Here is a 22,221-nt window from a genome sequence, read left to right as displayed (position 1 = left end):
GTGTCAGGCCCAAATCTGTTCTGTCATATCTACAAAATGAACACTTGGGAAGCAGCCGTGTTTAGATCCTGCTGGAGCACGCAGGCCAGCTGGCAGTGAGGATGCCCACTACCCACTGATGGTAGACAGTAGACTCCTGTTAACCTCCCTTTCTGAGTGGAGACCACTATTAGAGGCGTAGGGAAAGATGGCACCCTTCCCTGGTGTCCCAGCACTCAGACCCACCACCCTGCCCACAGTGGCACACAGAGCACCTGAGGCTTAAGATTCTGAACTTTTTATTTTCTGGCATGAAAAGTACAAATAGTTAAAGAATCCCATGTAAAAGTCAGTTACCGCGGCCAGGCCTGGGGGCTCGGTAAGAAATGTCTAACGCAAATTTATGTGTTCTTGGGTTTGGGTTGTGGTTTGGTTTTTGTTTTATTTTTTTTTTTTTTTTTTTTTTTTTTTTTCTACAGTTCTTTATATCACCAACATAGACTCTGTCATGGTTTGAAGCTTTCCCAATAAACAGGATGAAGGAAGGGTTGGAGGGGCTGAGCCCTCTTCCCACTGGCCCTGCCCCTAGCCCCCAGGGACTTTGGAAGACCCAAGGGCCCCTCTCCCTGGGAGCCCCTGGCCTGGCCCTCTTGGGGTACTGGCCTCCAGGGAGGGGGCCTGGCTGGGCTAAGCTTTGTGTCCTAGAAAAAAAAGTTCCCTCCTCCCAGTTTTGGAGGCAGCAGGGACCTAGGCCTTGGTGGGAGGGGTGGGGGGAGGTGCCCCCTCTTCAGAGCCCATCCTCCCCCCAGGGTGGGGGACAAACCCAGCCCTTATTGCTCGGATGCCTCCAGCATGTGCGGAGGGCAGGGGAGACCCCAGAAACAACAGGGAAAGAAGGGGTTGGACCCTCCTGGAGGTGAGGAGTCCCTGTCCTGCTGGGAGGGAGTTGGGAGGGTAAGGGCAGACTTAGAAACCACCAGAATAAATAGGTTCGGTGTATCGTGAGCAAGCTAGAGTTCACCAGCTAAATAGACAGAAAAACTTCTCAAGACAATAGCAAAACAATCCCGTTGAGAGCCCCGGGCACCGCCAGCTGTGGGGACCCCACCCCACCCCTTGGAGCCCACGGCACCCCCGGGGGGCACTCCGCTACCATTACTGTTATTAATAATTATTACTTTAATGACTCCACTTCCCCTTTGTATAAATAAATTAGGCATAACCACATCTCAGCAAAACTGAAAGAAAAGGAACAGCTCCCTTCGACTTGCAAACTCATGAAGGAACAGAAATATACACAAAGGTCTTCACAGGCCAACAAGGATAATAAATAGTTAACATAGCAATAAGTTAAAACTACATGAAGCTAAATTCAGCAAAAAAGTACAAGAAAGTTAACTGGTGACAGTTTTTTTTTTCCTTTTTTTTTTTTAAATCGTCTTTGTGTGTTTTTTTTTTTTTCTCTTTTTTTTCTTTCCTTTTGCTATATCATCTTCTGTTTGAGTTTTCTCACTTCTTTTTTTTTTTTATTTTTTAATTTTTGGTCTTTTTTTAATTTTTTTTTTTTTTTATTTTTGTTCCTTGCAGCAGAAACTCCACAGACGGTTAATAACAACACCAGGAGGGGTGGGGAGAGAGAGTTGGACGCTCAAATGGGGCCGTGGCCAGACACCAAACGCAGAGGACACCGGAAGAAAGCAACTAGAACCTGGGGGCGGGGGGAGGGGGGCGGGCTTCACGATTCTTGGTTGTGACTGGGCCCACTGTGGGGTAGGATGAAGGTTTGGGGCTCCCAGGGCTCCAGCCTGTGGCTTCTGTTGGAACTTGCATAAAAGAATGAAAAGTCAGGGTGTGTGGGAGGGTATGGCTGCAAAATCCATTCAGAAGCCAGGGCTGGCTGGGGCTTATGAAGGCTGCATCCAGGGTTCCCTCACAATCCAGAAAAGACAAAAAAAAAAAAAAAAAAAAAAAAAAAAAACCAACAATCAAAAGAGGGTGACAAATGGAAGGGATGGGGGGACACTTTGGGCCCATCCACCCCTGGGTCTGCTGGAGTGTGCTGGGTGCTTGTTTGCGGGTAGGGAGCACTCTGGCCCTACTTGAGGGAGGAGACTACAGACCTCCCCCTGGACCCAGGGAGGCTGAGCCCCAGGGACAGGGGTCCTTTGGCCTCAGTGTTGTGGGGAGTGACAGCCCCCTCCAGCCCACGATGATGCCAAAGTAGAACGAGGTATCGTGTGTTTGGATGTATGGACGCCATGTGTGTACCCCTGTGTGTTGGGCAGCAGGGAGGCCCCTGGTGGACTAAGGAGTCTGTGCAGAGAACTGGGGCTGGGGCTTGTTGGGGGCCCAGGGAGAAGTGGCTGGACCAGCCTGGCTGGAGGAAGTAACTGGGTCAGGGTCTTAAGTAGGAGGAAAGCCTTGTCTGGGCCTTTAGGATGCTGTGGACATGGGTGTGTGTCCCTGGGTGTTGTATGTTTCTAGGTGACCTATTTGGTTTTGCATTTTGAGACAGGGTCTTTATGTAGCCCAGGCTGACCTTAAACTCACTGTGTAGCCAAGGCTAGTCTTAATCTAACTCTACCTTTTGAGCACTAGAATGAATGAGGTCTGTGTGCCACACCAGGTTTATGCAGTGCTGGGGAAGAACCCAGGTTTCATGAAAGCTATACAGGTGCTCTACCAACTGAGCTGTATCCCCAGCTCTCACTGGGCACTGCAGTCCAGACTCTTACATCCAAATGGATCTGTCACAGTGGATCTCACACATCACATGGTTTTGTGGACAAGCAGCCAGTGTGTTTATGTTTATGCAGCGCCAATGTTCTGTGTGTCTTCGTCCTCTGGTGTAGTCAACCTTCCTGAATGTATCCTGAAATGTTTCTGTATCTATGTATTCTTTATCTGTGTCCCCACGGTCCAAGTGTACTTCCTTCCTGTCTTGTGGCCATGTTTGCTTATGTGCGTGTGTGCTTGCCAGTGTGTGTGTGTGTGTGTGTGTACATGCGCTGCGGGCCCTATGGACTCTCAGCCCTCAGCCCTGCTCCCTGCACCCCTGCCCCAGTAGTTGGTAAACATAACTTGCCAAAATAGTTTTCTTTTTTTTTTTTTTTTTTTTTTTTTTTTGTGATTTTTTTTCAAGTTCAAGAATCCCCAGTAAAAATTCTCCACGAGGTCTTTTTCCCTTTTTACAAAAATAGAGTTTTTCTTCCCCTCCCACCCCACCCCACCCTTTTTTTTTTTTCTGCTTCCTGCTTGGCCCCAGCTCTGCTCCCTGTTTTCTGCCCAGGGACTGGGGCAGGGATGGGGATGCCCACACCCCTCTTTCATGTTTTTTGCTGTTTTGGGGATTTTTAAACCTGTTCCCTCCCCTTTTTCTCGGTCTAGGACAGGCCTTGGTGGGCAAGGGAGGCCTGGGTGGGGCACCGCTGTGTCCCCTAAGCCATCCCGTGCAGGGTGGTGAGGGTGAGGTGGGGTGGGGGTCTCTTCTCTGCTTTCTTCTTTTTGTTTTTAGCCGAAAAAAGAAACAAAAGCCATCACCATGAACCAAACCAAGACGAGAGAGTGAGCAAGCCCCAGCCTGGGTTGGGGAAAGCCAGGAGAACAGGGTGGGGGACACCCTCCCCTCAACTCCCTGCAGACCCATCCCGTCCGGATGCTCACCCTGTGGTGTTTTTGCAGGTGTGTGGGTCTGCCTGCTCTTGCGATTGTTCGTTCTCTCTCTCTCTCTCTCTCTCTCTCTCTCTCTCTCTCTCTCTCTGTCTCTCTCTCTCTCTCTGCTGCCCGGGGAGGGAGGGCGTTAAGTGCTCAGGCCTTGTGCTGCTTGCTGGTCTTGAAGGACACCTGCAGCACACGCTCGCCCAGGCGATAGCCGTTGAGGCTGGCGATGGCCATGGCGGCCTCGTCGTAGTTGGTCATGGTGACAAAGCCGAAGCCCTTGCACTTGTTGGTGGTGAAATCTCGGATGACCTTGACATTGGTGACTGCCCCAAAGGGTCCGAAAAGCTGCCACAGCACGCTCTCATCAGCTTCTGGGGACAGGTTGTACACGAAGATGCACCAGCCAGCGCCTGCAGCTCCTCCAGACAAGCCCACACCTGCCAGGCCACTCATGCCATCGATGGCGATTGGGGAGAACCTGGCGATGAGCGAGAGGGGACTACTTTGGGGGTCACGTGGGCTCTGCCCTGATCCCCAGCATGCTTCCGACTTCCCCACTGGGAGAACCCCAACCCTGTGTACTACATATGTAAGATCCTTGTAGCATCTTACCCTGGTTGTGAGCCTGTTACCTGTCTTTGACACACCAGCCCCTGACCTGCAAACATTCTTAACCTCCAAAGCTCTCCAAATATCCTCCATGATCTTAAGTGCCATCTTTATCCTGATCTCATGACCTTTGATCCTTCCCTAAGGACACCTTTTCACTCAGCTTTTTTGTATAGCCAAGTTGGATAGATATACAGGTGTGTGTGTGTGTGTGTGTGTGTGTGTGTGTGTGTCTGTGTCTGTGTGTGTGTATGGGCTGCTTGCCATGTAGCCACGGATGGCTTCTTGGTTTTGTTTTTTTCTTTCTTCCTGCTGATCTTGAACTTGTGCTTCTCTTAATGATACCTCTCACAAGCTGACACTGCACACCCAGCCTAAGACGCTGAACACCCGGCCTAAGACGCTGCACACCCGGCCTAAGACGCTGCACACCTGGCCTAAGATGCTGCACACCTGGCCTAAGACACTGCACACCTGGCCTAAGACGCTGCATACCTGGCTTATGCAGTGTTGGGATAAAACCCAAAGTTTTGTGCATACCAGGCAAATGCTCTTCTGATTGAGCTACATCCCCAGTCTCACCCCTTCAAAACCAATGGTGTGTGTGTGGGGGGGGGGGGGACAGAGAAGACAGACAGAGATGAGAGAGAGAGAGAGAGAAACAGAGATGAGAGAGAGAGACAGAGAGTCTAAATCTGTCACACATGCTGGCCTCAAACTCAATTGCAGTTCTTGCCACAGCCTCCATGGTGTGGTCCTGGGGAAGGAGCCTAGCACATGCTAGTCCTGCCCTGACAACTCTGACTCCATTTTGACACACCCCGTGTGAGTAGAAACTGGCCCTACAAGAGCAGAGCAGGGTGTCCGTCCTCCATGAGTCCAGCCAGTCCAGCTTTGATACTAGAAAATGGCCTCCTTATCTGTCTGCCTTTTTGGTCTTTTCTATCCAGATCATAAACAGAAGCCCCTCCTGACTCAAAGCTTTTCTTTCTCCTGTTTCAATTACCTGGGGTTGCCTATGGTTTGAACATATTAAATGAAATTTTCCAAAGATAAACAGTTCACAAATTGGTTTTGTTTGCTTGTTTAAGCTTTGTAAAAATTATTTTTTGGATTTTTTATTTTGGTTATTCCAGACAATACTCCTTTGTGTATCCCTGCCTGTCCTGGGACTATGTAGACCAGGCTGGCCTTGAACTCTGAGATCCTCCCTAGTACTGAGATTAAATGTGAGTGGGATGCCCAGTTTGGATTTATTATTTTTATGTGCTTGCTTGCATGTATGTATGTGAAACACATGCACATTTGATGTCTACAGAGGCTAAAGGACAGTGGCAGGACCCTTGGGACTAAAGTTAGATGGCCGTGAGTCACCATGGGGGGTGCTAGGAACTGAACCTGGATCCTCTGAAAGAGCAGCCAGGGCTAACCAGGGCTAACCTCTGAGCCATCTCTCCAGCTCACGTTTTGGCTTTTTTGAAATTGGCTCTCACCACACAGCTTAGGATAGCCTCCAACTTGTGACCTTCCTGAATCTGCCTTTGGAGTTATGAAGATCAGAAGGTATACAGCCATCAGGGATTTATAATATAATTTGTTGTAATTATTAATGTGTGTGTGCTGGGGAGGGAGTACACATACCCTGAAACATGTGGAGCTCAGAGGACAGTCTGTAGAGTTGGTTTTCTCCTTCCATGATTATGTGGCTTCTAGGGATTGAACTCAGGCGGCCAGGTTTGTGTGGCAAGCCCTTTACTCTCTGAGCCATCTTGCTGGTCCCCTTTCATAAGTTTAAAGTTGTATACTGAATGTGGTGGCATGGCTCAGGATTATAATCCCAGCTCTTGGAAGGCCGAGTTACAAAACGAACACTTTCAACCCTTGGATTTGTCCCAGCTTCTTCTCTCTGTCTCTGTGTCTCTCTGTGTCTGTCTCTCTGTCTGTGTCTTTGTGTCTGTGTCTCTGGCTCTCTGATCTGCCTATCTCTGCAATTCGATACCAATCCTGAGTTTTGTACAGGTGCTGGAGATCTTCTTGTGTCACACTGAGCCATCTCCCCAGCCCTGTCCATGCCTCTACTTCACAGAAAGCCAAGCATGGTGATGGATGGCTCATGTGTGTCGTTCTAGTGCTTGGCAGGCAGAGACAGGAGGATAAGGAGTTCAATTTCATCTTCATCTATACCTCAAGTTTGAAGTCAGCCCAGGATATATGAGACCCCATATTAAAATAAACCTCAAACAAGAAGAAGAAAAAGAAGAGGAGGAAGAGGAGGAGGAGGAGAGGAAGAAGCAGAAGCAGCAGTAACAAAAGGCTTTGTATGGTAGCACATGCCTTTCATCCAGCATTCAGGAGGCAGAGACAGGGTTTTCTGTGAGTTCAAGTCCAGCCAGAGCTGCACAGTAAGACTGTCTAAAAGAAGGGAAGGAGGGGAAGGGGAAGAGAGGGAAGAGGAGGAAGTGGAAGAAAAATAAAGAGGATAATTCAGAAGAACCAGAGAGAAGACAGTGGACTGTTTTAGTGGCGTGATGAAACATTGTTTCAGTGTTTCAGTCACATTGTCTGCAGTGTATTCATACAGTATATGCTACCTTCCCATTAGCACTTAGTTATTTGACTGTCAGACTGTCTAAAATCATAGTTTCTATGCTAAGAAATCCTTACTTTAATTAGTTAATGGTTAATACTGATGATTTAGAGATGCCTAGAGGAAATTAGTAAAATGTTTCCTTTAAGGAAAAAGGTGACAATAGATCATATGCTGAGGTCACTAATACCTAAGGAAAGGTCACATCTGTCTGTGACGTCATGAAGAAGAAACTGGTCTGGTGGTAGAGGCCTGTCATTAGAAGGCTGAGGCAGGAGAATCACAAGCTCAAAATACAAAGTAAAAAGATAAACTGAACATACCTGCAACCTCACGTTCAGGAGGCAGAGGCAGAGGGAGCAGGGCTCAGGGACATGCCCAGCTCAGGGCTGCTGGCCTGCCACACTATGTGAGGCCCTGTGTTGGGAAACAAAGAGCCTGGTCTATGGAGTGAGTTCCAAGACACCAGGCTACACAGTAAAACCCTGTCTCATAAACAATTGTATAAACAAACAAGTAGAAATGTAAGTAAATAAGACATATACAGGTTTCCATGCCAAGCTCTGTGTCAGGTGTCCACAAGGAGTCTTGGGGATGTGTCCCTGATGGGTAAGGAGGACAACTGTTCACGTCACCACATGTCCCTGACACTGTTCTCTTGGCTGTCCCATGTCCCATGTCAGGTAACGCTTAGTTAGTTGTGTCTAACTCAATTAAAGGGTGGAAAGCTACACCCCCGACTCCCTCACCCTCAGAACTAAGTCACTCAGCATGGGGAGATGACTCTGAAAGTCTGGAGCCCACATGACCTGACCACAGGGGACTTAGCCTCTCCTGCTGCTAGGTGACCTCCAGGCCTCTCCTGGGTCACCGTCATCCCTTACGCTGCCCCTGCACTGCCCTTAGCACCACTCCCTCAGCGGCAGGATGTGTGGCCATCTTTTATCACGTGCCAAGCACTGTGTTCTGTCTCAATTCATGTTCACGACGGATCATATCTGCCTGGACCGTGCTCCACCCTTGGCTTAAAGCCCAGCTTTTGATATCCAACATGTCCCCAGCAGCGTGTGACGCGTCAGCACGAACCTTTCAAAGAGTAGGGCTGTGGGCAAAGCCAGGAAAAGCTCAAGGTTCACAGCAACTGTGGGGAGGCCGGGGAGCCTTGCATGGAATGAGAAAACTAGCAATGGTAGCTGATGTGTGGGACTCAGAAAATGGCTATGGAGCCCCTGCTTAGAATCCCCCAGTGAGGGGCAGGGGCCATGGCTCAGTGCAGGCCTAGTATGCAGAAGTCCCATGGTCCTGTTCCTAACACCAAAAACAATTAGTTGCCAGGGGCTCTCAGAGGGTTAATGTGGGAACTAGGGGATACAAATGCCTACTTGTGTTGAGATGATAAAAAGAGATGTGTGAGGGGCTGGAGAGATGGCTCCGCCCATCAAGAACACTGGCTGTTCTTCCAAAGGGCATGGGTTCAATTCCCAGCCCTCCCATGACAGCTAGCACCTGTCTTTAACTCCCGTTCCAGGGATTCTGACACCTTACACAGACATACATGCAGGCAAAACATCATTGCATAGGAAATAAAAAAATAAACAAGTTTAAAAAAAAAACTCAAAAAATACTATTTAAAAAAAAAAAAAAAGAAACGTGGAAAGTAACAAACAGTCCTCAATAATCCTCCTGTAGCTGCTCTCTCTGGACATTTGCTCTGCTAATAGTCTTGGAGCTATCATCTAGACACAGGCAGAAATGGCTGCCCAGCTGTCCCAGAGACAAGGTACATGCAGGGGTTAGAGGAGGGTCATCAAGGGAAGGGGGCTCTGAGGGATGGAGACAGTACGGCAGGGCACTGTTACCTCTTGACTCCGTAGGCCATGTTGAGCAAATTGTCCAGCCTGTGGAGGCAGAAGCAGCTGTCAGAGTGGCCTGTGACCCACCCCCTGTGATGTGACAGCCAGTCCTCCCCACCCCCACAGCCTTCAGCAGGGCCCTGCCCCCGCTGCCTGCTCCCAGCCCGGCTGGACACCGCCTGGCACGGAACCTCGCTCATTTGGGACTGCTTCTCAGTGTCCCTGCTGCCACCAGGCTGGATGTCCTTGTCCTGAACGTCAAGCTACCCCTCAGGTCCTGCCCGGAGGATGAAGGGGCTAAGAGAAGGGCTTACAAGGTGGCAGGGGTATTTCCTGCACCCACAGGAGAATGGGCAGCTTGGGCCATCCCAGGTCCACCAGTACCTCCCATTCATCTCCTACTTGGGAGTGCCTGAGAATGACTAGTCTGGATCCTGGGTTCAAGTCTTCTTTTGGGTTTGTACAGTCTCTATCTGGGGTGAAGAATTCTCAGTAAAATGGCCCAGCACAAGCCGTTCTACTTGACTACCATGCAGAGAATCTGACCATGGCCGGGACTCAATGAGAGGGAACATTTGACGGGTTTGATGGTGGCATTATCCATGAGGAGGTCGAGGCACAGCTGGACCCATGTATGGCAGTGGGCAGGCAGAGACAGAGACGAGAAAAAGAGAGACAAATAAATAAATAAATAAATACACAGGCAAAGAGAGACAGAGACATGGAGAGAAAGAAACAGGTGCAGAGAGACCAAAAGAGAAGCAGAACTGGAGAGACAGACACACAGGTGCTTAAAAAGACAGATGCACACAGAGAAAGACAGAGGAAAAAGGACAAGACAGAGAGAGAATGAGTGAAAGAGAGAAAGAGAGAGAAAGAGAGAGAGAGAGAGAGAGAGAGAACAGGAGACACAGGGCACCCAGGCTGTTTTCTCAGGTTTTTGCTGTCTTGTTTTTTGTCAGTTTGACACAAACTAGGGTCATCTAGGCTGATGAACCTCAATCAAGAAGATGCCTCCATCAGATTGGCCTGTGCGCAAGTCTGAGGGCATTTTTCTTGATTAATGTGGGACGTCCCAGCCCATTGTGGGCTGTGCTGCCTCTGTGCAGCTGGGCCTGGGCTGAGCAAGGCACGGACAGTAGGTCAGTAAGCAGTGTTCCATGGTTTCTGCTTCAGCCACCACCTCCAGGTTCCTGCCCTGATTGCCCCTCATGGTGGACTGTTTGCTTTAAGATGAAATAGACTTTTTTATCCTCATATTGCTTTCAGATGTGTTTTATCACGGCAATATAAACCACAACCAAGACATGGGGGCTGGCGTGGGGATGGGGGAGACAGACAGACAGACAGACAGAGACAGAAAGCCACAGCTGGCCCTCAATTTGTTGCCAACCATAGCGGCCAGCACACACTGAACTTTTGCTCTATGTACTAGGCCATGTTCCTGACTGTGGGGTGTCCCTGGGTCCCCACTCTCTGCAGGAAACAGGCTCAGGGAGAGCAGCTGCAGGCTTGGGGCACCTGGCCTGGGGTCTGAGGACTCTGGCTCACCGGAAGCGCTGTGTCTGATGATGCAGGGGACCAGCGTAGCGCCTGGCAGAGGACTGATACAGGTGGGTGAGCAGGGCCTGGCCTGTCTTCTGACTTGGGTTGTTTGCAAACTTCACCGTGATCGGCTCAGCAGCACCCAGTGGTTTCTGCCCATTCAGTCCCTTGATGGCCTCCTCTGCCTCGATCCTCTTGTCAAAGCGGATGAATCCCACACCCCGAGAGACACCTGCCAGGGGTGTGAAGGCATCAGTCTCAGGCACTCTGTACCTTCTCATATGGCTCTCCCTCCCTGGCACACCCTTGCCCAGTGCACCCTCCCTTCCTGCATTCTGACCCGTGGCCTGGTCCAGCAGGATCCTGGAAGTGATGATCCGGCCATACTGGGAGAAGAGCTGCTCCATCTCCTTCTGGCTCATGGTTTTGGGGAGGCCACTGACGTACAGGTTGGCATCCCGGATTGAGGCAGAACTGGGGCGTGCATAGGACACCTGGGCGAAGGTCAAAGGACAGTGAGGGTCATAGAAACTGACAGTGGGGATGCAAAGAAACCGACAAGCCTCAGAAACGCACCCCCCCGCCCCCACACACCAGTTCTCTTAACAAGTGGCCTAGGGCTGGTGCCGGGGCTCAGTGAATGGATGGCTTGTCTACTGACAGGCTGGCTCCATCCTCAGCACCACAGAAACAGGGTGATACGCACCATCACTCCAGTGCCAGGCAGACAGAGGCAAGAGGATCAGAAAGTAAAAGGCATCTCTACTATATGTTAAGTTCAAGTGTGGCCTGGGCCACATGTTACTGTTTCAAAGGGCAAAGCAGGAGCTTGGGGAGATGGTGCTACAGGAAACTCTGACAGCCTGGGTTTGTTTCCCAGAACCAATGGTGGAAGGAGAAAACCATGCTCCCAAAGGCCATACTGACCTAAACACACACACACACACACACACACACACACACACACACACACACACATTAATAATAATGATTTTTTTCCTCTTTTTTTGTTTTTTGGAGACAGGGTTTCTCTGTATAGCCTGGCTGTCCTAGAACTCACTCTGTAGACCAGGCTGACTTCACTTGAACTCAGAAATCCGCCTGCCTCTGCCTCCCAAATGCTGGGATCAAAGGTGTGTGCCAGCATGCCCAATAATTTTTTTTATCTTAAAAAAAAAAAAAAAAGCTAAATGTCCCTGTGCACACTGGGTGTCCCTGTGCACACTGTGGATGTCCCTGTGCACACTGGTGGGTGTCCCTGTGCACACCGGGTGTCCCTGGCTTCACTGGCATCCAGCGGTGACTTGTGGGTCATGCACAGTTCTGGGTGAGAGTTTGTCTCAAGAAAAGGAAAAGTTTGGAGAGCCAGGAGGGTGTCACACACCTTTAATTCTGGCTCTGGGGAGGCAGAGGCAAGCTAACTTCTATGGGCATGAGACCGGCTTTGTCTATCTAGTGAGTTCCAGGACAGCCAGGGTGGTATAGTTGAGACTTTGCCTCAAACACAAAAACACAACCCTAAACCAACAAGGAAAGTCTGGGACGGCAAGAGCTCAGCAGGAAGAGGACCTTTCTGAAGAAGTGGATGACCCGTGTCTGCTCAAGACCCGTGTGTGACGGGAGCCTAGAACACAGAATTGTTTGCAACAGCTATAGACACAAGGTTGTGCCTGTGGCAGCGGGGTGAGAGTCAGATCTGACAGACCTGTGTAAGTCCAGGACAGCTTGGGCTACATAAAGGCCTTGTCCAACATGTTAAGCTGTTTATTTGTTTGTTTGTTTGTTTGAGACAGAGTCTTGCTATGTAGACCAGGCTGGCCTCCAACTCACAGACCTGCCTGCTTCTGCTTCCTGAGTGCTGGGATTAAAAGTGTACATCACCAGTGCTCAGCTCAAAAATGTTAACTTTTATAAAAAGTCTTACTCTATTTTTGTTTTATGTGTTTTGTTTTATGAGTGTTTTGCCTTCAGGTATGCTTGTTCACTGTGTTCACACAGTATCCACAGGGGCCAGAAGAGGGCACCGGTTTCCCTGGGACTGGTTATAGACAATTGTGACCTGCTCTGTGAGTGCTGGGAATTGAACCTGGGTTTCCTGCCAGAGCAGCCAGTGCTCTTAACTGCTAAGCCATATCTCTAGCTGTGTCCCCCACCCCCAAAATGAAATCAACTTTAAATTACATTTTAGTCTGTGCACGCACCATGCTTAACTGTAGAGTCAGAGAACAACTTTGGAAGGTGGTTCTCCAGTTCCACCATATGGGTCCCAGGAATTGAACTCAGATTTCATGCTAGGCAGTGGGCACCTCCCCTGAGCCCACACGCTTCTGTTCGTGTGTGTATGCAGTTTGAGGACCGCCCTCTCCCGACCCCAGGGACTTGCATGCTTGAAAACCGCTCTACCAGTTCACTACAGCTCCAACCTCTGAACTCTCTGTCCACAAGGCTTGCATGCAGTAAGGTCACCTCTCAGCTTTCATCCTCCGCCCCCACCTTGCTTCTTTTCTTTTACCCCAGATAGACCAGGCAGTCCAGCCTCAGGACCTTTGTACTTGATGTTTTTGATGCTTAAAAGTCTCTTTGTGCCAGCCTCCTGTCTGTAATACTAACACTCCACAGGACTGGATGGAATCCTTGCCTGGTCTGCAGAGTGAGTCAGAGGCCCTGTCTCTACCCTACCCCATGGAGACACTCTTTCCTCATTTTTTCCCAGTCCACAATCTGAAATGTCCTTCCCACCCCCTCCGATTCTCAGCTTTGTTTTTTTTACGTTATTTCTAATGTGTGTGAATGTGTATGCTATCCAAGGCCTACGTGTAGCGGTCACAGGACAACTTGGGGTGTCGCTTCTGCCCTTGTATCATGTGGATCCATGTGATCACATCAAGTCATTAGGTTGGGCAGCAAGCTCTCGTCAACCTACTGGACCGTCTCACTGGCCCCCGCTGACCTTACGTCAAGGTGATTTCTCTGGCTTGTGAGCTCTGTACGTTTCAATACGGCCATTCCATTTGTGCCATCACTAAAGCCACGTCTCACCAATCCCGCAGCTGCTCACAAGTCGGCCAGCTCAGACATTCACAGCACGAGACACTGGGAGTATTGTGAAGTGGGGAAAAGAAAAGTCTGTTTACAGAGTATTGTGGAACCCCAGCTCATTGTGTCTTTATCAATGTCCTGGAGACTCGGTGCAGGGGCCCCGCCTACAAGTGTCAATGGGGTGACCGGCTGTGGGGTGGGAGGGTCCTGAGCGCCCCTCCCCCTCCTTTCTGCTGAAGTCTGCTTTCTGCTGCTTCTATTCAAACCTCTGAACCTGGGGTAGATAGGAACCATTGTTATGGTCTGGCGTTTGTTTGGGGAGGGGCATTGTGGGGCTGCACTGCTTCGTTACAAGTAACTAATTAGGGGCTGCTGAGTTGGCTCAGCAGCTGGTAAAGGGGCTTGCCACCAAGCCTGGTGACCTGGGTTTGATCTTTCAGACTCACAGGGTGGGAGAGAACTGACTCTAAAACTGTCCTCTAGTTCCCCTCGCCCCCACCCCCACATCGTGCGTAAATGTTATAAAACTGAAATTAAGAATAAAAACCAAAAAACTAGTTAGGACTCGGGCTAAAACTAGTTAGGACTCAACTGGCAAGAGAGAAGTCATCTCCATCTTCCCCAGAAAGGCCGAGTGTGATGATGGAGGCAGACTCCATCTAGAGTCTCTACTCTGGTGGTGGAGGCAGACACATCCTCATGTGAGTTTCAGACCTGTTTGGTCTACACAGCATGCTCCAGGCTGCCAGGGGAGAGCCCGTCTCAAAACAAAATTTCTTTTTACAGAAATACTTAAGTAAATATTATAGCCCAGTGTTTGAGTTTTCTAACTCCACCACGGGACTGTGCAGGCTTTGATTGTTTTTGTTGTTGTTGAGACAGGGTCTCACTATATAACCTCCAGTGATCTGGAGCACAGTGTGTAGACCAGACCGACATCCATCTCAGAGATCCACCTGCTCCTTCTCCAGAGTTCTGGGATCAGAGGTGTGTGCCACCACGCCTGGATTGGAATGCTGAGTTTTGGTCTCACTATGTAACCTGGAAGAACTGCAGCTTTGAATGATGAAATTATGGGCAAGTGCAACTAGGGGAGGCATTGAATCTATCACCTCATGTCTGTATAGAGATAGGTACACAGTCCCACAGAATGAGAGTGAGAGAGGACAGCTTCAAGTGTTAGCCCTCACTTCCCCGCCTTGGTCTTGTTTGCTGCTGTGGACACCCACACACCTGTCCTGTAGGCTTCCAGAGTCTCTTGTTTCCATTTCCTGTCTCCCTGCAGGAGACTACAGATGCCCACAGCCCTGACCGTCTGTGCCTGAGTCCTTGGGGATTTGAACTTAGGTCCTCAGGCTTTTGCAGCAAGCACCTTACACAGTTCCTCCAAAACGGAAACATTGCATCCTGCAGGGAAGCTCCTTAAGCAGGAAGGTAAACAACTCAAAAGAACTTCAGGAAGTCCCTGAAACTGACCAGATTCACTAGGCCTCTTTTCACAAACGTAAGCAGTAAAAGCCAAGAGTCCCTCTGAGACTAGCAGAACGGCTGCAAAGACTCTAAGCCCAAGCTACAAAGGACTGGAAGGAGGAGAAACCAGCTGAGCTGCTTGCAAGAGGTTTAGGCCACCCAAGGCACCTGGAAAGGCCGATCTCTGCTCTGTTGGGCCCCTACAGGCTATGCAGTGTGCTCCAGGCTCCCAGCTTTTGTGAGCTGTCTCTATGCTGAAGTAGTCTTTGGTGATGCAGCTGAGTCTTTTCTGCTCCTGCAACTCCTGTAAGTAACCCCAATAAAAGGCATTGGCTCAACAAGCTGTACTATGGTGGCGTCCACACTCTAGGCTGTTGTGGGGACCTGATGTGGAGTTAGTAGATGTGTATATCGCATCACCCTAGAAAAGTTTTGTCACATAATATATTTGTCTCCTGATCGGGGACTCCACAGAACCAGAGATGAGTTGGGGAGGAGGGAGAGCATGGCGTGCAGCGGAGGCTGAGAAGGGCAACTGAGGAGGAAAGTCCTTGGGAGCTGTCTTTTCCTGCGTGGCGTGTGGTAGCGTGCCGCTGCTGTGCTGTGACAGCAGTTGCGTGCTTCTTGCCATGGGTGGCAGACATGCCACCAAGGCTGAGCCATCGAGATGAGGGATATCTGTGGGAGGAATCTTAGCATGGCAGTCTTTGCCTATGTGATATGAGGTGGCGCCTGCTTGAAAAGGTGGGGGGCACCACATGAAGACAGAGATGCCCAGAAAACAGTAGAAAGTTTAAAGATTTTGCAGTCTTTAAGATTAGTGCAGCAGAGGTGGCCTGGCCACTGTGTGTGTAATCAGAAATGCATCCGCAGGTAAGACGGTCCCCAAGAAGATTGTTTGTATAAAGGAACAATTGCAACAAGAAAGGCAAGATGAGACATCCTCTGTGTTAGCCTCGGATTCAGGAAGTCAGATGAAGGAGAAAACGCGAGGGGGTGGCCAGAGCGATAGAAGACACCGTTTAAGGCTGACCTTTAGTATGAAAAATAGTGTATGTGGGGGGGAATCTGTGACCTACATACAGACCGACCCTTTACAAAGTGACCAGGAAATAGTCTGAGGTTAGGGAAGAACTCTTAAGCATGCAGTGAAAGAGCCTGTGTCAGCCTGGTGTGTGAGGCTGTGGGACTTGGGAACAAATGCGATGATGACTGCTGTGGAGGCAGAAAACCGAGAAGTGTAACTTCCCATCCCTCCTTCAGGCCAAGGCAGCATGGACCCGAGATAGTGAGCGTAATCAGCCTTGATGGACTGGACCGGACCGGACCGGATCAGACTGGATCGGACCGGCTCATCAGCACCTCTAGGAGCAGATGGTTATCTCCTCCTGAGGTCCCAATAAATGTCTGGGAATGGAGGGCGGTAGTGGGGAAAAAGGCACTCTTGTGGGTTCTAGGAATAAGGAAAGCTGTGTTTGAACCCTGCTCACTGAGCCAGATAGACCCATGTTCATGGAGGAGGGCTTAAGAAAAAGTGGATCAGGCTGGAGAGATGGCTTAGCGGTTAAGAGCACTGGAATACATAAAATAAAACCTTATATATAAAATAAGTAAATCTTAAAAAACTCAAAGAAAAAGTGGATCTGGCAGGGACCTTGAGGCTGATACAGAGCTTTAGTGGCTTCACTGAGCCCTTTGGTGTCATAAAGTAGGAACGTTTTTGGCAGGTTTCAGTGACTTAGACCTGCATATAAAGGGAAAGAACAGCCTGAAGACAGTAAAAGGTGAGGCAGGTCTGTTCCAGTTCCTCCCAGACAAAGGTTTCCAGATTTGTGTCCAGCTACAGCTCCTAAAGAAACCTGACAGGAGACAGACTGGGTGCTGAGGACCCAGTCCTGAGCCGTTCCCAGAAGACCTGGGCTAGCACGATACAGTGAAGCCGATCAAGCCTGTCCCAGGGCTGGTAATTATCCCCCAGACCAAGGAGGGTCCATTTTTCTCCAGCAAGGGTTGTGTTAGAGGTGGAGGTGGTGTGTCTAGTCACAAACTCCCCGAACAGCCAGGCGTGTGAGTGGAGAGGCTACAGCCATAGTGCCAACCCAGGGCCTGTCTGACACCAGGAGCCAGTGGGAGCACAGGGGTGAAGGCAGGCCACATTCACTTCTGTCCCTGAGTAGGGCTGCAGAGATCAGGTCAGACTCACTTATCAGGGGAGTAGAAATGTGGGGAGGCTCCAGGGGAGACCCCCGGGATATGGAAAGGTAATGTCTCAGAGAGAATGACTGTGAGTTACAGGAGGTCATTAAGTTAGCGCCTCCTGTCCATCCTTTGTACCCGACCTTGATCTGTGCACTGGGCACCTGATACAAATGGATGGAGGGTCCGTGCTGTACTAGAGCCTGCTTACGTTTGACTTTAGTATCTTCTTAGTTGTGAGCCTCTGGTATCACCTGACACTTGACGAGCACAAGTAACAGCAGACTTTCAGAGAGCTTCCCCAAGGTCACCTTTGTAACCCACCGTTTGTTATGGGACAGTGGTTCGAGATGTCACCTTGTCCTCCTGCCCAGTCTCTGAAAAAAGGTTTTATTAAACAAATGACATAAAGCCAACCTCCGAGTGTTTTGCAGATTTAGAAAACCATCATAGTCAGGTGCTGGTGCACACTTTTAATCCTGGCACTCAGGAGGCAGAGGCAAGAGGATCTCTGTGAGTTCAAGGGCAGCCTGGTCTACAGAGTGAGTTCTAGGATAGCCAAGGTTACACAGAGAAACCCTGTCTCAAAAAACAAAAAACTTGGAAAAAAAAAAAAAAAAACCAAATAAGAAAAGTCAGAGAGAAAGCCAGGGCTGGAGCTGGGTTCATTGAAAGGGAAAAAGAAAAAACAAAAGGCACACTACGTGGGTGAAAAAGAATACTCTTAGAGGCCTTAAGTTTATTGAATGAAAACCCCAGTGCCAGGGTGGGCTACCTTCCTGTGAGTTGTTGGCCAGGGAAGCCCCCTGCGGCCCCACAAACATAAAATGATGATACTGCTGTTGGCTGTAGTCCTGAACCTGAAGATCACACCCTCTTACTGAGGACAGCGCATGTGCGAGTGTGCGCGTGTGCACGTGTGCATGTGCGCACGTGTGTGTGCTTTGACTGCAGGACGCAGGAAAGTGAAGCTGAGCCTGAATGGGAACACCTGTCTGCTGCCTGGCTTTGGTAGTGCCAGAAGGAGCCACAGGCAGGCTGGTGGTGAAAACTGCCACCGACATTCCCGCACGGCTGTGGACGCTCAAATACTGACAGCACCTCCTTGTGTCCACTTGTGTGGCCCTGGCTTTGCCAGGGTGAGACCAACCAACAGCCTTCCAATTGGACTAAGGAACCCCACTCCAAAAGAGAGTTCCTAACAGATACTAGAAGCAAGGGCAAAAACCTGTGGCTGAGGAGGTCATAGGTCCCTTTGGGGAAGCAACTTGTATGGTTTTTCTAGATCAGTGCTTCTTGACCTGTAGGTTGTGACCTCTTTGGGGGTTGAATATCAGATATCCTGCATATCAGATATTTACACTACAACTCACTGGTAAAGTTACAGTTATGAATAGCAAGGAAATAATGATATGGTTGGAGGTCACCACAACATGAAATGTATTAAAACTTGTTAGGAAGGTCAAGAACCACTGTTCTTGTCAAACTGCTTTCTAAGCCTGTGTTTACACCCATGGATCACCTCCAGCCTCAACTCAAAGGCTGGTGAGCTCCTGAGAACAAGTGACAGATGCTCTGGCATGGTGGCCTAGTTTTCAGCCACAGGTGGACAGCTATAGTCACCTGAACTATAGGTTCAGGGATCATTGAAGGAAAGGGGGCAGGAAGAATGTAAGACAGGGAGGAAGTGGTGGGGGGTACTGCCAAACAGTGAAACATTCCATCCTAGGCAGGAAGGTAAACAACTCAAAAGGAAGTCCCTGAAACTGATCAAATTCACTAGGCGTCTTCTGCCAGAGTAAGCAGAAAAAGCTGAGAGTCCCTGGGAGCAACAGAACAGAGCTGTAAAGAAGACTCAGATAAGCTAAGCAGTGTGCTCCAGGTTCCCATGCTGGGGTGGGCCTTGGTGATGCAGCTGTCTTTGAGTCACTTTTGCCCCATATTCCTGTAAGGAACCCCAACAGAACTCATGGTTTACCATGTTGGACTTTGGTGGTACTGTACTTTTGTCTGTCGTGGGATCTCTATTGGGGGTGAGTAGATGTGTATGCTTCTTCTCCCCAGGGAAAGTTTCATCTACAACACCTCAGCCATTACTTGGCTTGTTTTGTTCCAGGGCACAATTTGACTTGATCGACAAGGTCACTGGACACAAACCCAGCCGCTGCCCAGCTTTGGTGAGAAAACTAGCTCGAGGATGTCATAAAGTCACTGCCATGCTTGTAATATTGGTTCTCCAGAATTACAGTAAGAAAGCAATCAGTGCTATCCTGCACCGACCCTACAGCACGCAGGGCCCACAAACCCAGCACAGGAGACACACACAACCACGCCAAGCCACACAAATACCTTATTCCAACAGACACATCCCCTGGCACATCCTGGAAGCCACAACAGGAATTTTAGTGTCACATTAACATCAGGGTCTGCACACTCATAAGTTACTTTGTCTGTCATTGTTGCTCTTTGTCTTTTGAGGCAGGGTCTCAGTAGCCCAGGTTGGCTTCAAACTTGCTATGAGACCAAAGGTGTTCTCAAACTTCTGATGCTCTGGCTGCCGCTTCTAGAATGCTGGAACCGCAGGCTTGTGCCCAGGGTTTGTGGTGCTAGAGAGCCAGCCCAGAGCTTTGTGCATGCTAGGTCAGTGTTACGTGCTGAAACTGAGCCCCTGTCCTCAAATCTTGTGTATGAGGATGTGTACCTGTGTTGGCTTTAAGAGCCTAGGAGCTCCCACCTTTGAGATAGAATGCCAGGGATCCACCTGCTTCACCTTCAGTACTAAGATAGAAGCAAAGGATGCCAAATCTTTTTTTTTTTTTTTTTTTTTTTTTTTTGACAGAGTTTCATACAGCTCTGGCTGCCCTGGAGATTGCTATGTAGACCAGGGTAGCCCCACCTCACAGAGATCTGCCTGCCTCTGCATCCTAAGTCCTGTGTTTCTGTGCCATTATGATTACGTGCCATTATGCCTGGCTTTACACATCTGGTTTGTTGACTAGGGTTCTGGAAATCAAACTCAGGTCTTCAAAGCAATCCAAACAACTGAGTTCTCTCCCAGGCTCTACCCAGAGTCATTCATTTGTTCATTTCTGTGTTGTAGATGGAAGTCAGAGCCTCTCCAGGCTGGGTAATAAGCATTTTACCATGAGCCACACTCCCTGCCATCTACTCCAAACCGTAATTATTCAGATCTGTCCGACAACAGTCACTTGCATACACACTGTGTTCCACAACCAGAGTCATGATCCACTCTTAGGCACACCTGAGGATTCACTTTCAGGCACTAGGGTCCACCCACCCTCTGTCCCCAGGGCTTCTGGGTCAAGCTGACCCACGGAAAGGCTCATCCAGTGGTACCATCTTCCTCCTCTCACATTCGGGAGAGGAAAAGATTCCTATACTTCTGTTCCCATGATAAATTGGGGGCCAGATGGGCACCCTCCGCCTGGCCTCCCCAGGGGTCCTGGAGCAGATTTAAAGGGAGGAGCCCAAACACCCCCAGGCCAAGTTAGAGAGGGGGGTTTCCATGGTGATCTCTCCCAAGGGATCTTGGGCTTACATGGTCCCAGCTGCAGCTGCTGCTGAGAAGGGAGGCCACGGGGGAGGGGCATTGCACAAAGGTGGGGGAGGGGCCATCCTAGCCTGCCCCTTCCCCAGTCCCGGATTAGATTCCAGATGGCAGATGGGCCATACCCCCTTTTCCAGGACAAAGACAGGGCAGGGGTCTGTCCATGGAGCCCTGGTCACTCTGTCCTACCTCCTGGGCCTGGCGGATTCCCTATCTTCCAAAGAAAGTGTGATATTCTGTTGATAGTGAGGGAATGGCTCAGCAGGTAAAAGCACTGGTGCCAATGTGACCATCTGATTTTGATCCCTGGGACCCACATGGTGAAAGGAGAAAACCAGTTCTGACAAGTTTGCTTTAATCTCCACTCATACATTGGCACATGTGTGACCATGCACACACATACACAGAATATTAAAAATAAATAAGTAAGGAGACAGCTCCAAGAGATAAAGCCAGGCAACTGACAAGAAGGAGAGAGCTGAAGCTTCAAGAGCAGAGGGGGATGATGGGAAAGACAGGGACAGCAGTGCGGGGCAGGTGTCATAGAGAGTGGGGACACTCACCTTGATGGTCTTGGTCTGCAGTTTGAGGCCATTGAGGGTATTGATGGCTTTGTCTGCATCATTGGGGTCAGAGTAGTTCACAAACCCATAGCCCAGGCTCTGCCCTGTGGGAGGATCAGAAGAGTGACTTCCCTAGTCTGCCCAGTGTCCCCAGCAAACCCTGCCACTGGACAGTGTCCCACTCTTATTTATCTTCCCAATGATAATGTGTTCCCCAGAGAGCTGCCTGGCTCCATTCATCTTGAGGTACTCCACCCAGGTCACACTCCCTCCCTGCTTCCTACCTGGGGCCACACACTGAAAGAGCCACACCTGTTATCTTATCCCGAACCAACTTGCAGGATTCGATGTCCCCAATGCTGCCGAAGAGACTCTTGAACTCATCCTGTGTCATGTTCTGGGGTAGGTAGTTGACGATGAGGTTGGTCTTGCTGTCATCAGTGGCTCCGTTTGTTCCAAGGAGTGGCCCGTTGGGCAGGGCCGGGCCGGCCGGCCCCCCCCCAACCTGAGACTCCATGGCCCCCAGTATCTGCTGGAGAAAACAGGTCGTACCCGCTCACCGCCCAGTCCCCATCACTGGGCTAGCAGGAAAGCCGGGTGGGAGACGGATTAGAAATGTCTAATATGAATTTAATCAATGGGGGTGGGCTAATAGTTTCCACAAGGTTTTGTTTGCTTGCCGCTCTGACTGGAGGTAGCCCAGGCTGGGCTTAAACTCACAGAAATCTACCTGCCTCTGCTTCCTAAGTTCCAGGATTATAGGCATGCCACCATGCCTGCTTATATTCGTCTTCTTTTATTGTAATTATTAATGGAGCTGGAGAGACAGCTCAGGAGTAAAGGTGTTTCATGCAAGCCTAAAGACCCAAGTTCTGTCTCTATAACCCAGAATGGGGGGAAGAGAGCTGACCTACTACATACAGTGTCCTATGATCCCCCACAAGAAGACCGTGATACAAGTGTACCACACATGTACACAAAACAAAATTAAAAGGCAATACATTTTTTCATTAAAAAAAAAAAATGCTTTATAAGGCTAAGTATCAGCCGGGTGGTGGTGGCACAGCCTTTAATCCCAGCACTTGGGAGGCAGAGGCAGGCGGATTTCTGAGTTCGAGGCCAGCCTGGTCTACAAAGTGAGTTCCAGGACAG

General features: G+C 49.7%; 1 protein-coding gene across 3 annotated transcripts in view; it reads right to left on the bottom strand.

Moving 5' to 3' along the window:
• Positions 1-261: 261 nt before the first annotated feature.
• Elavl3 (ELAV like RNA binding protein 3) overlaps positions 262-22,221 on the bottom strand; it is a 33,255-nt gene continuing 11,295 nt past the window's right edge. The window contains exons 2-7 of one of the 3 annotated variants that reach the window (XM_034509961.2): positions 21,382-21,601; positions 21,070-21,173; positions 10,574-10,727; positions 10,240-10,465; positions 8,695-8,733; positions 262-4,138 (exon numbers count right to left, since the gene is read on the bottom strand). In XM_034509961.2, the coding sequence (XP_034365852.1) occupies positions 3,787-4,138; positions 8,695-8,733; positions 10,240-10,465; positions 10,574-10,727; positions 21,070-21,173; positions 21,382-21,601 (1,095 nt within the window). In that variant the 3' untranslated portion in view covers positions 262-3,786. The remainder of the gene's footprint in view (positions 4,139-8,694; positions 8,734-10,239; positions 10,466-10,573; positions 10,728-21,069; positions 21,174-21,381; positions 21,602-22,221) is intronic. The other 2 variants (XM_034509963.2, XM_034509962.2) reach the window with 2 other exon arrangements.

The sequence above is a fragment of the Arvicanthis niloticus genome, chromosome 8 (genome assembly GCF_011762505.2).
Source record: "Arvicanthis niloticus isolate mArvNil1 chromosome 8, mArvNil1.pat.X, whole genome shotgun sequence".
Lineage (NCBI taxonomy): Eukaryota > Metazoa > Chordata > Mammalia > Rodentia > Muridae > Arvicanthis > Arvicanthis niloticus.
Note: the sequence above shows the minus strand (reverse complement) of the source record. Positions and strands in the feature narration are given on the sequence as shown.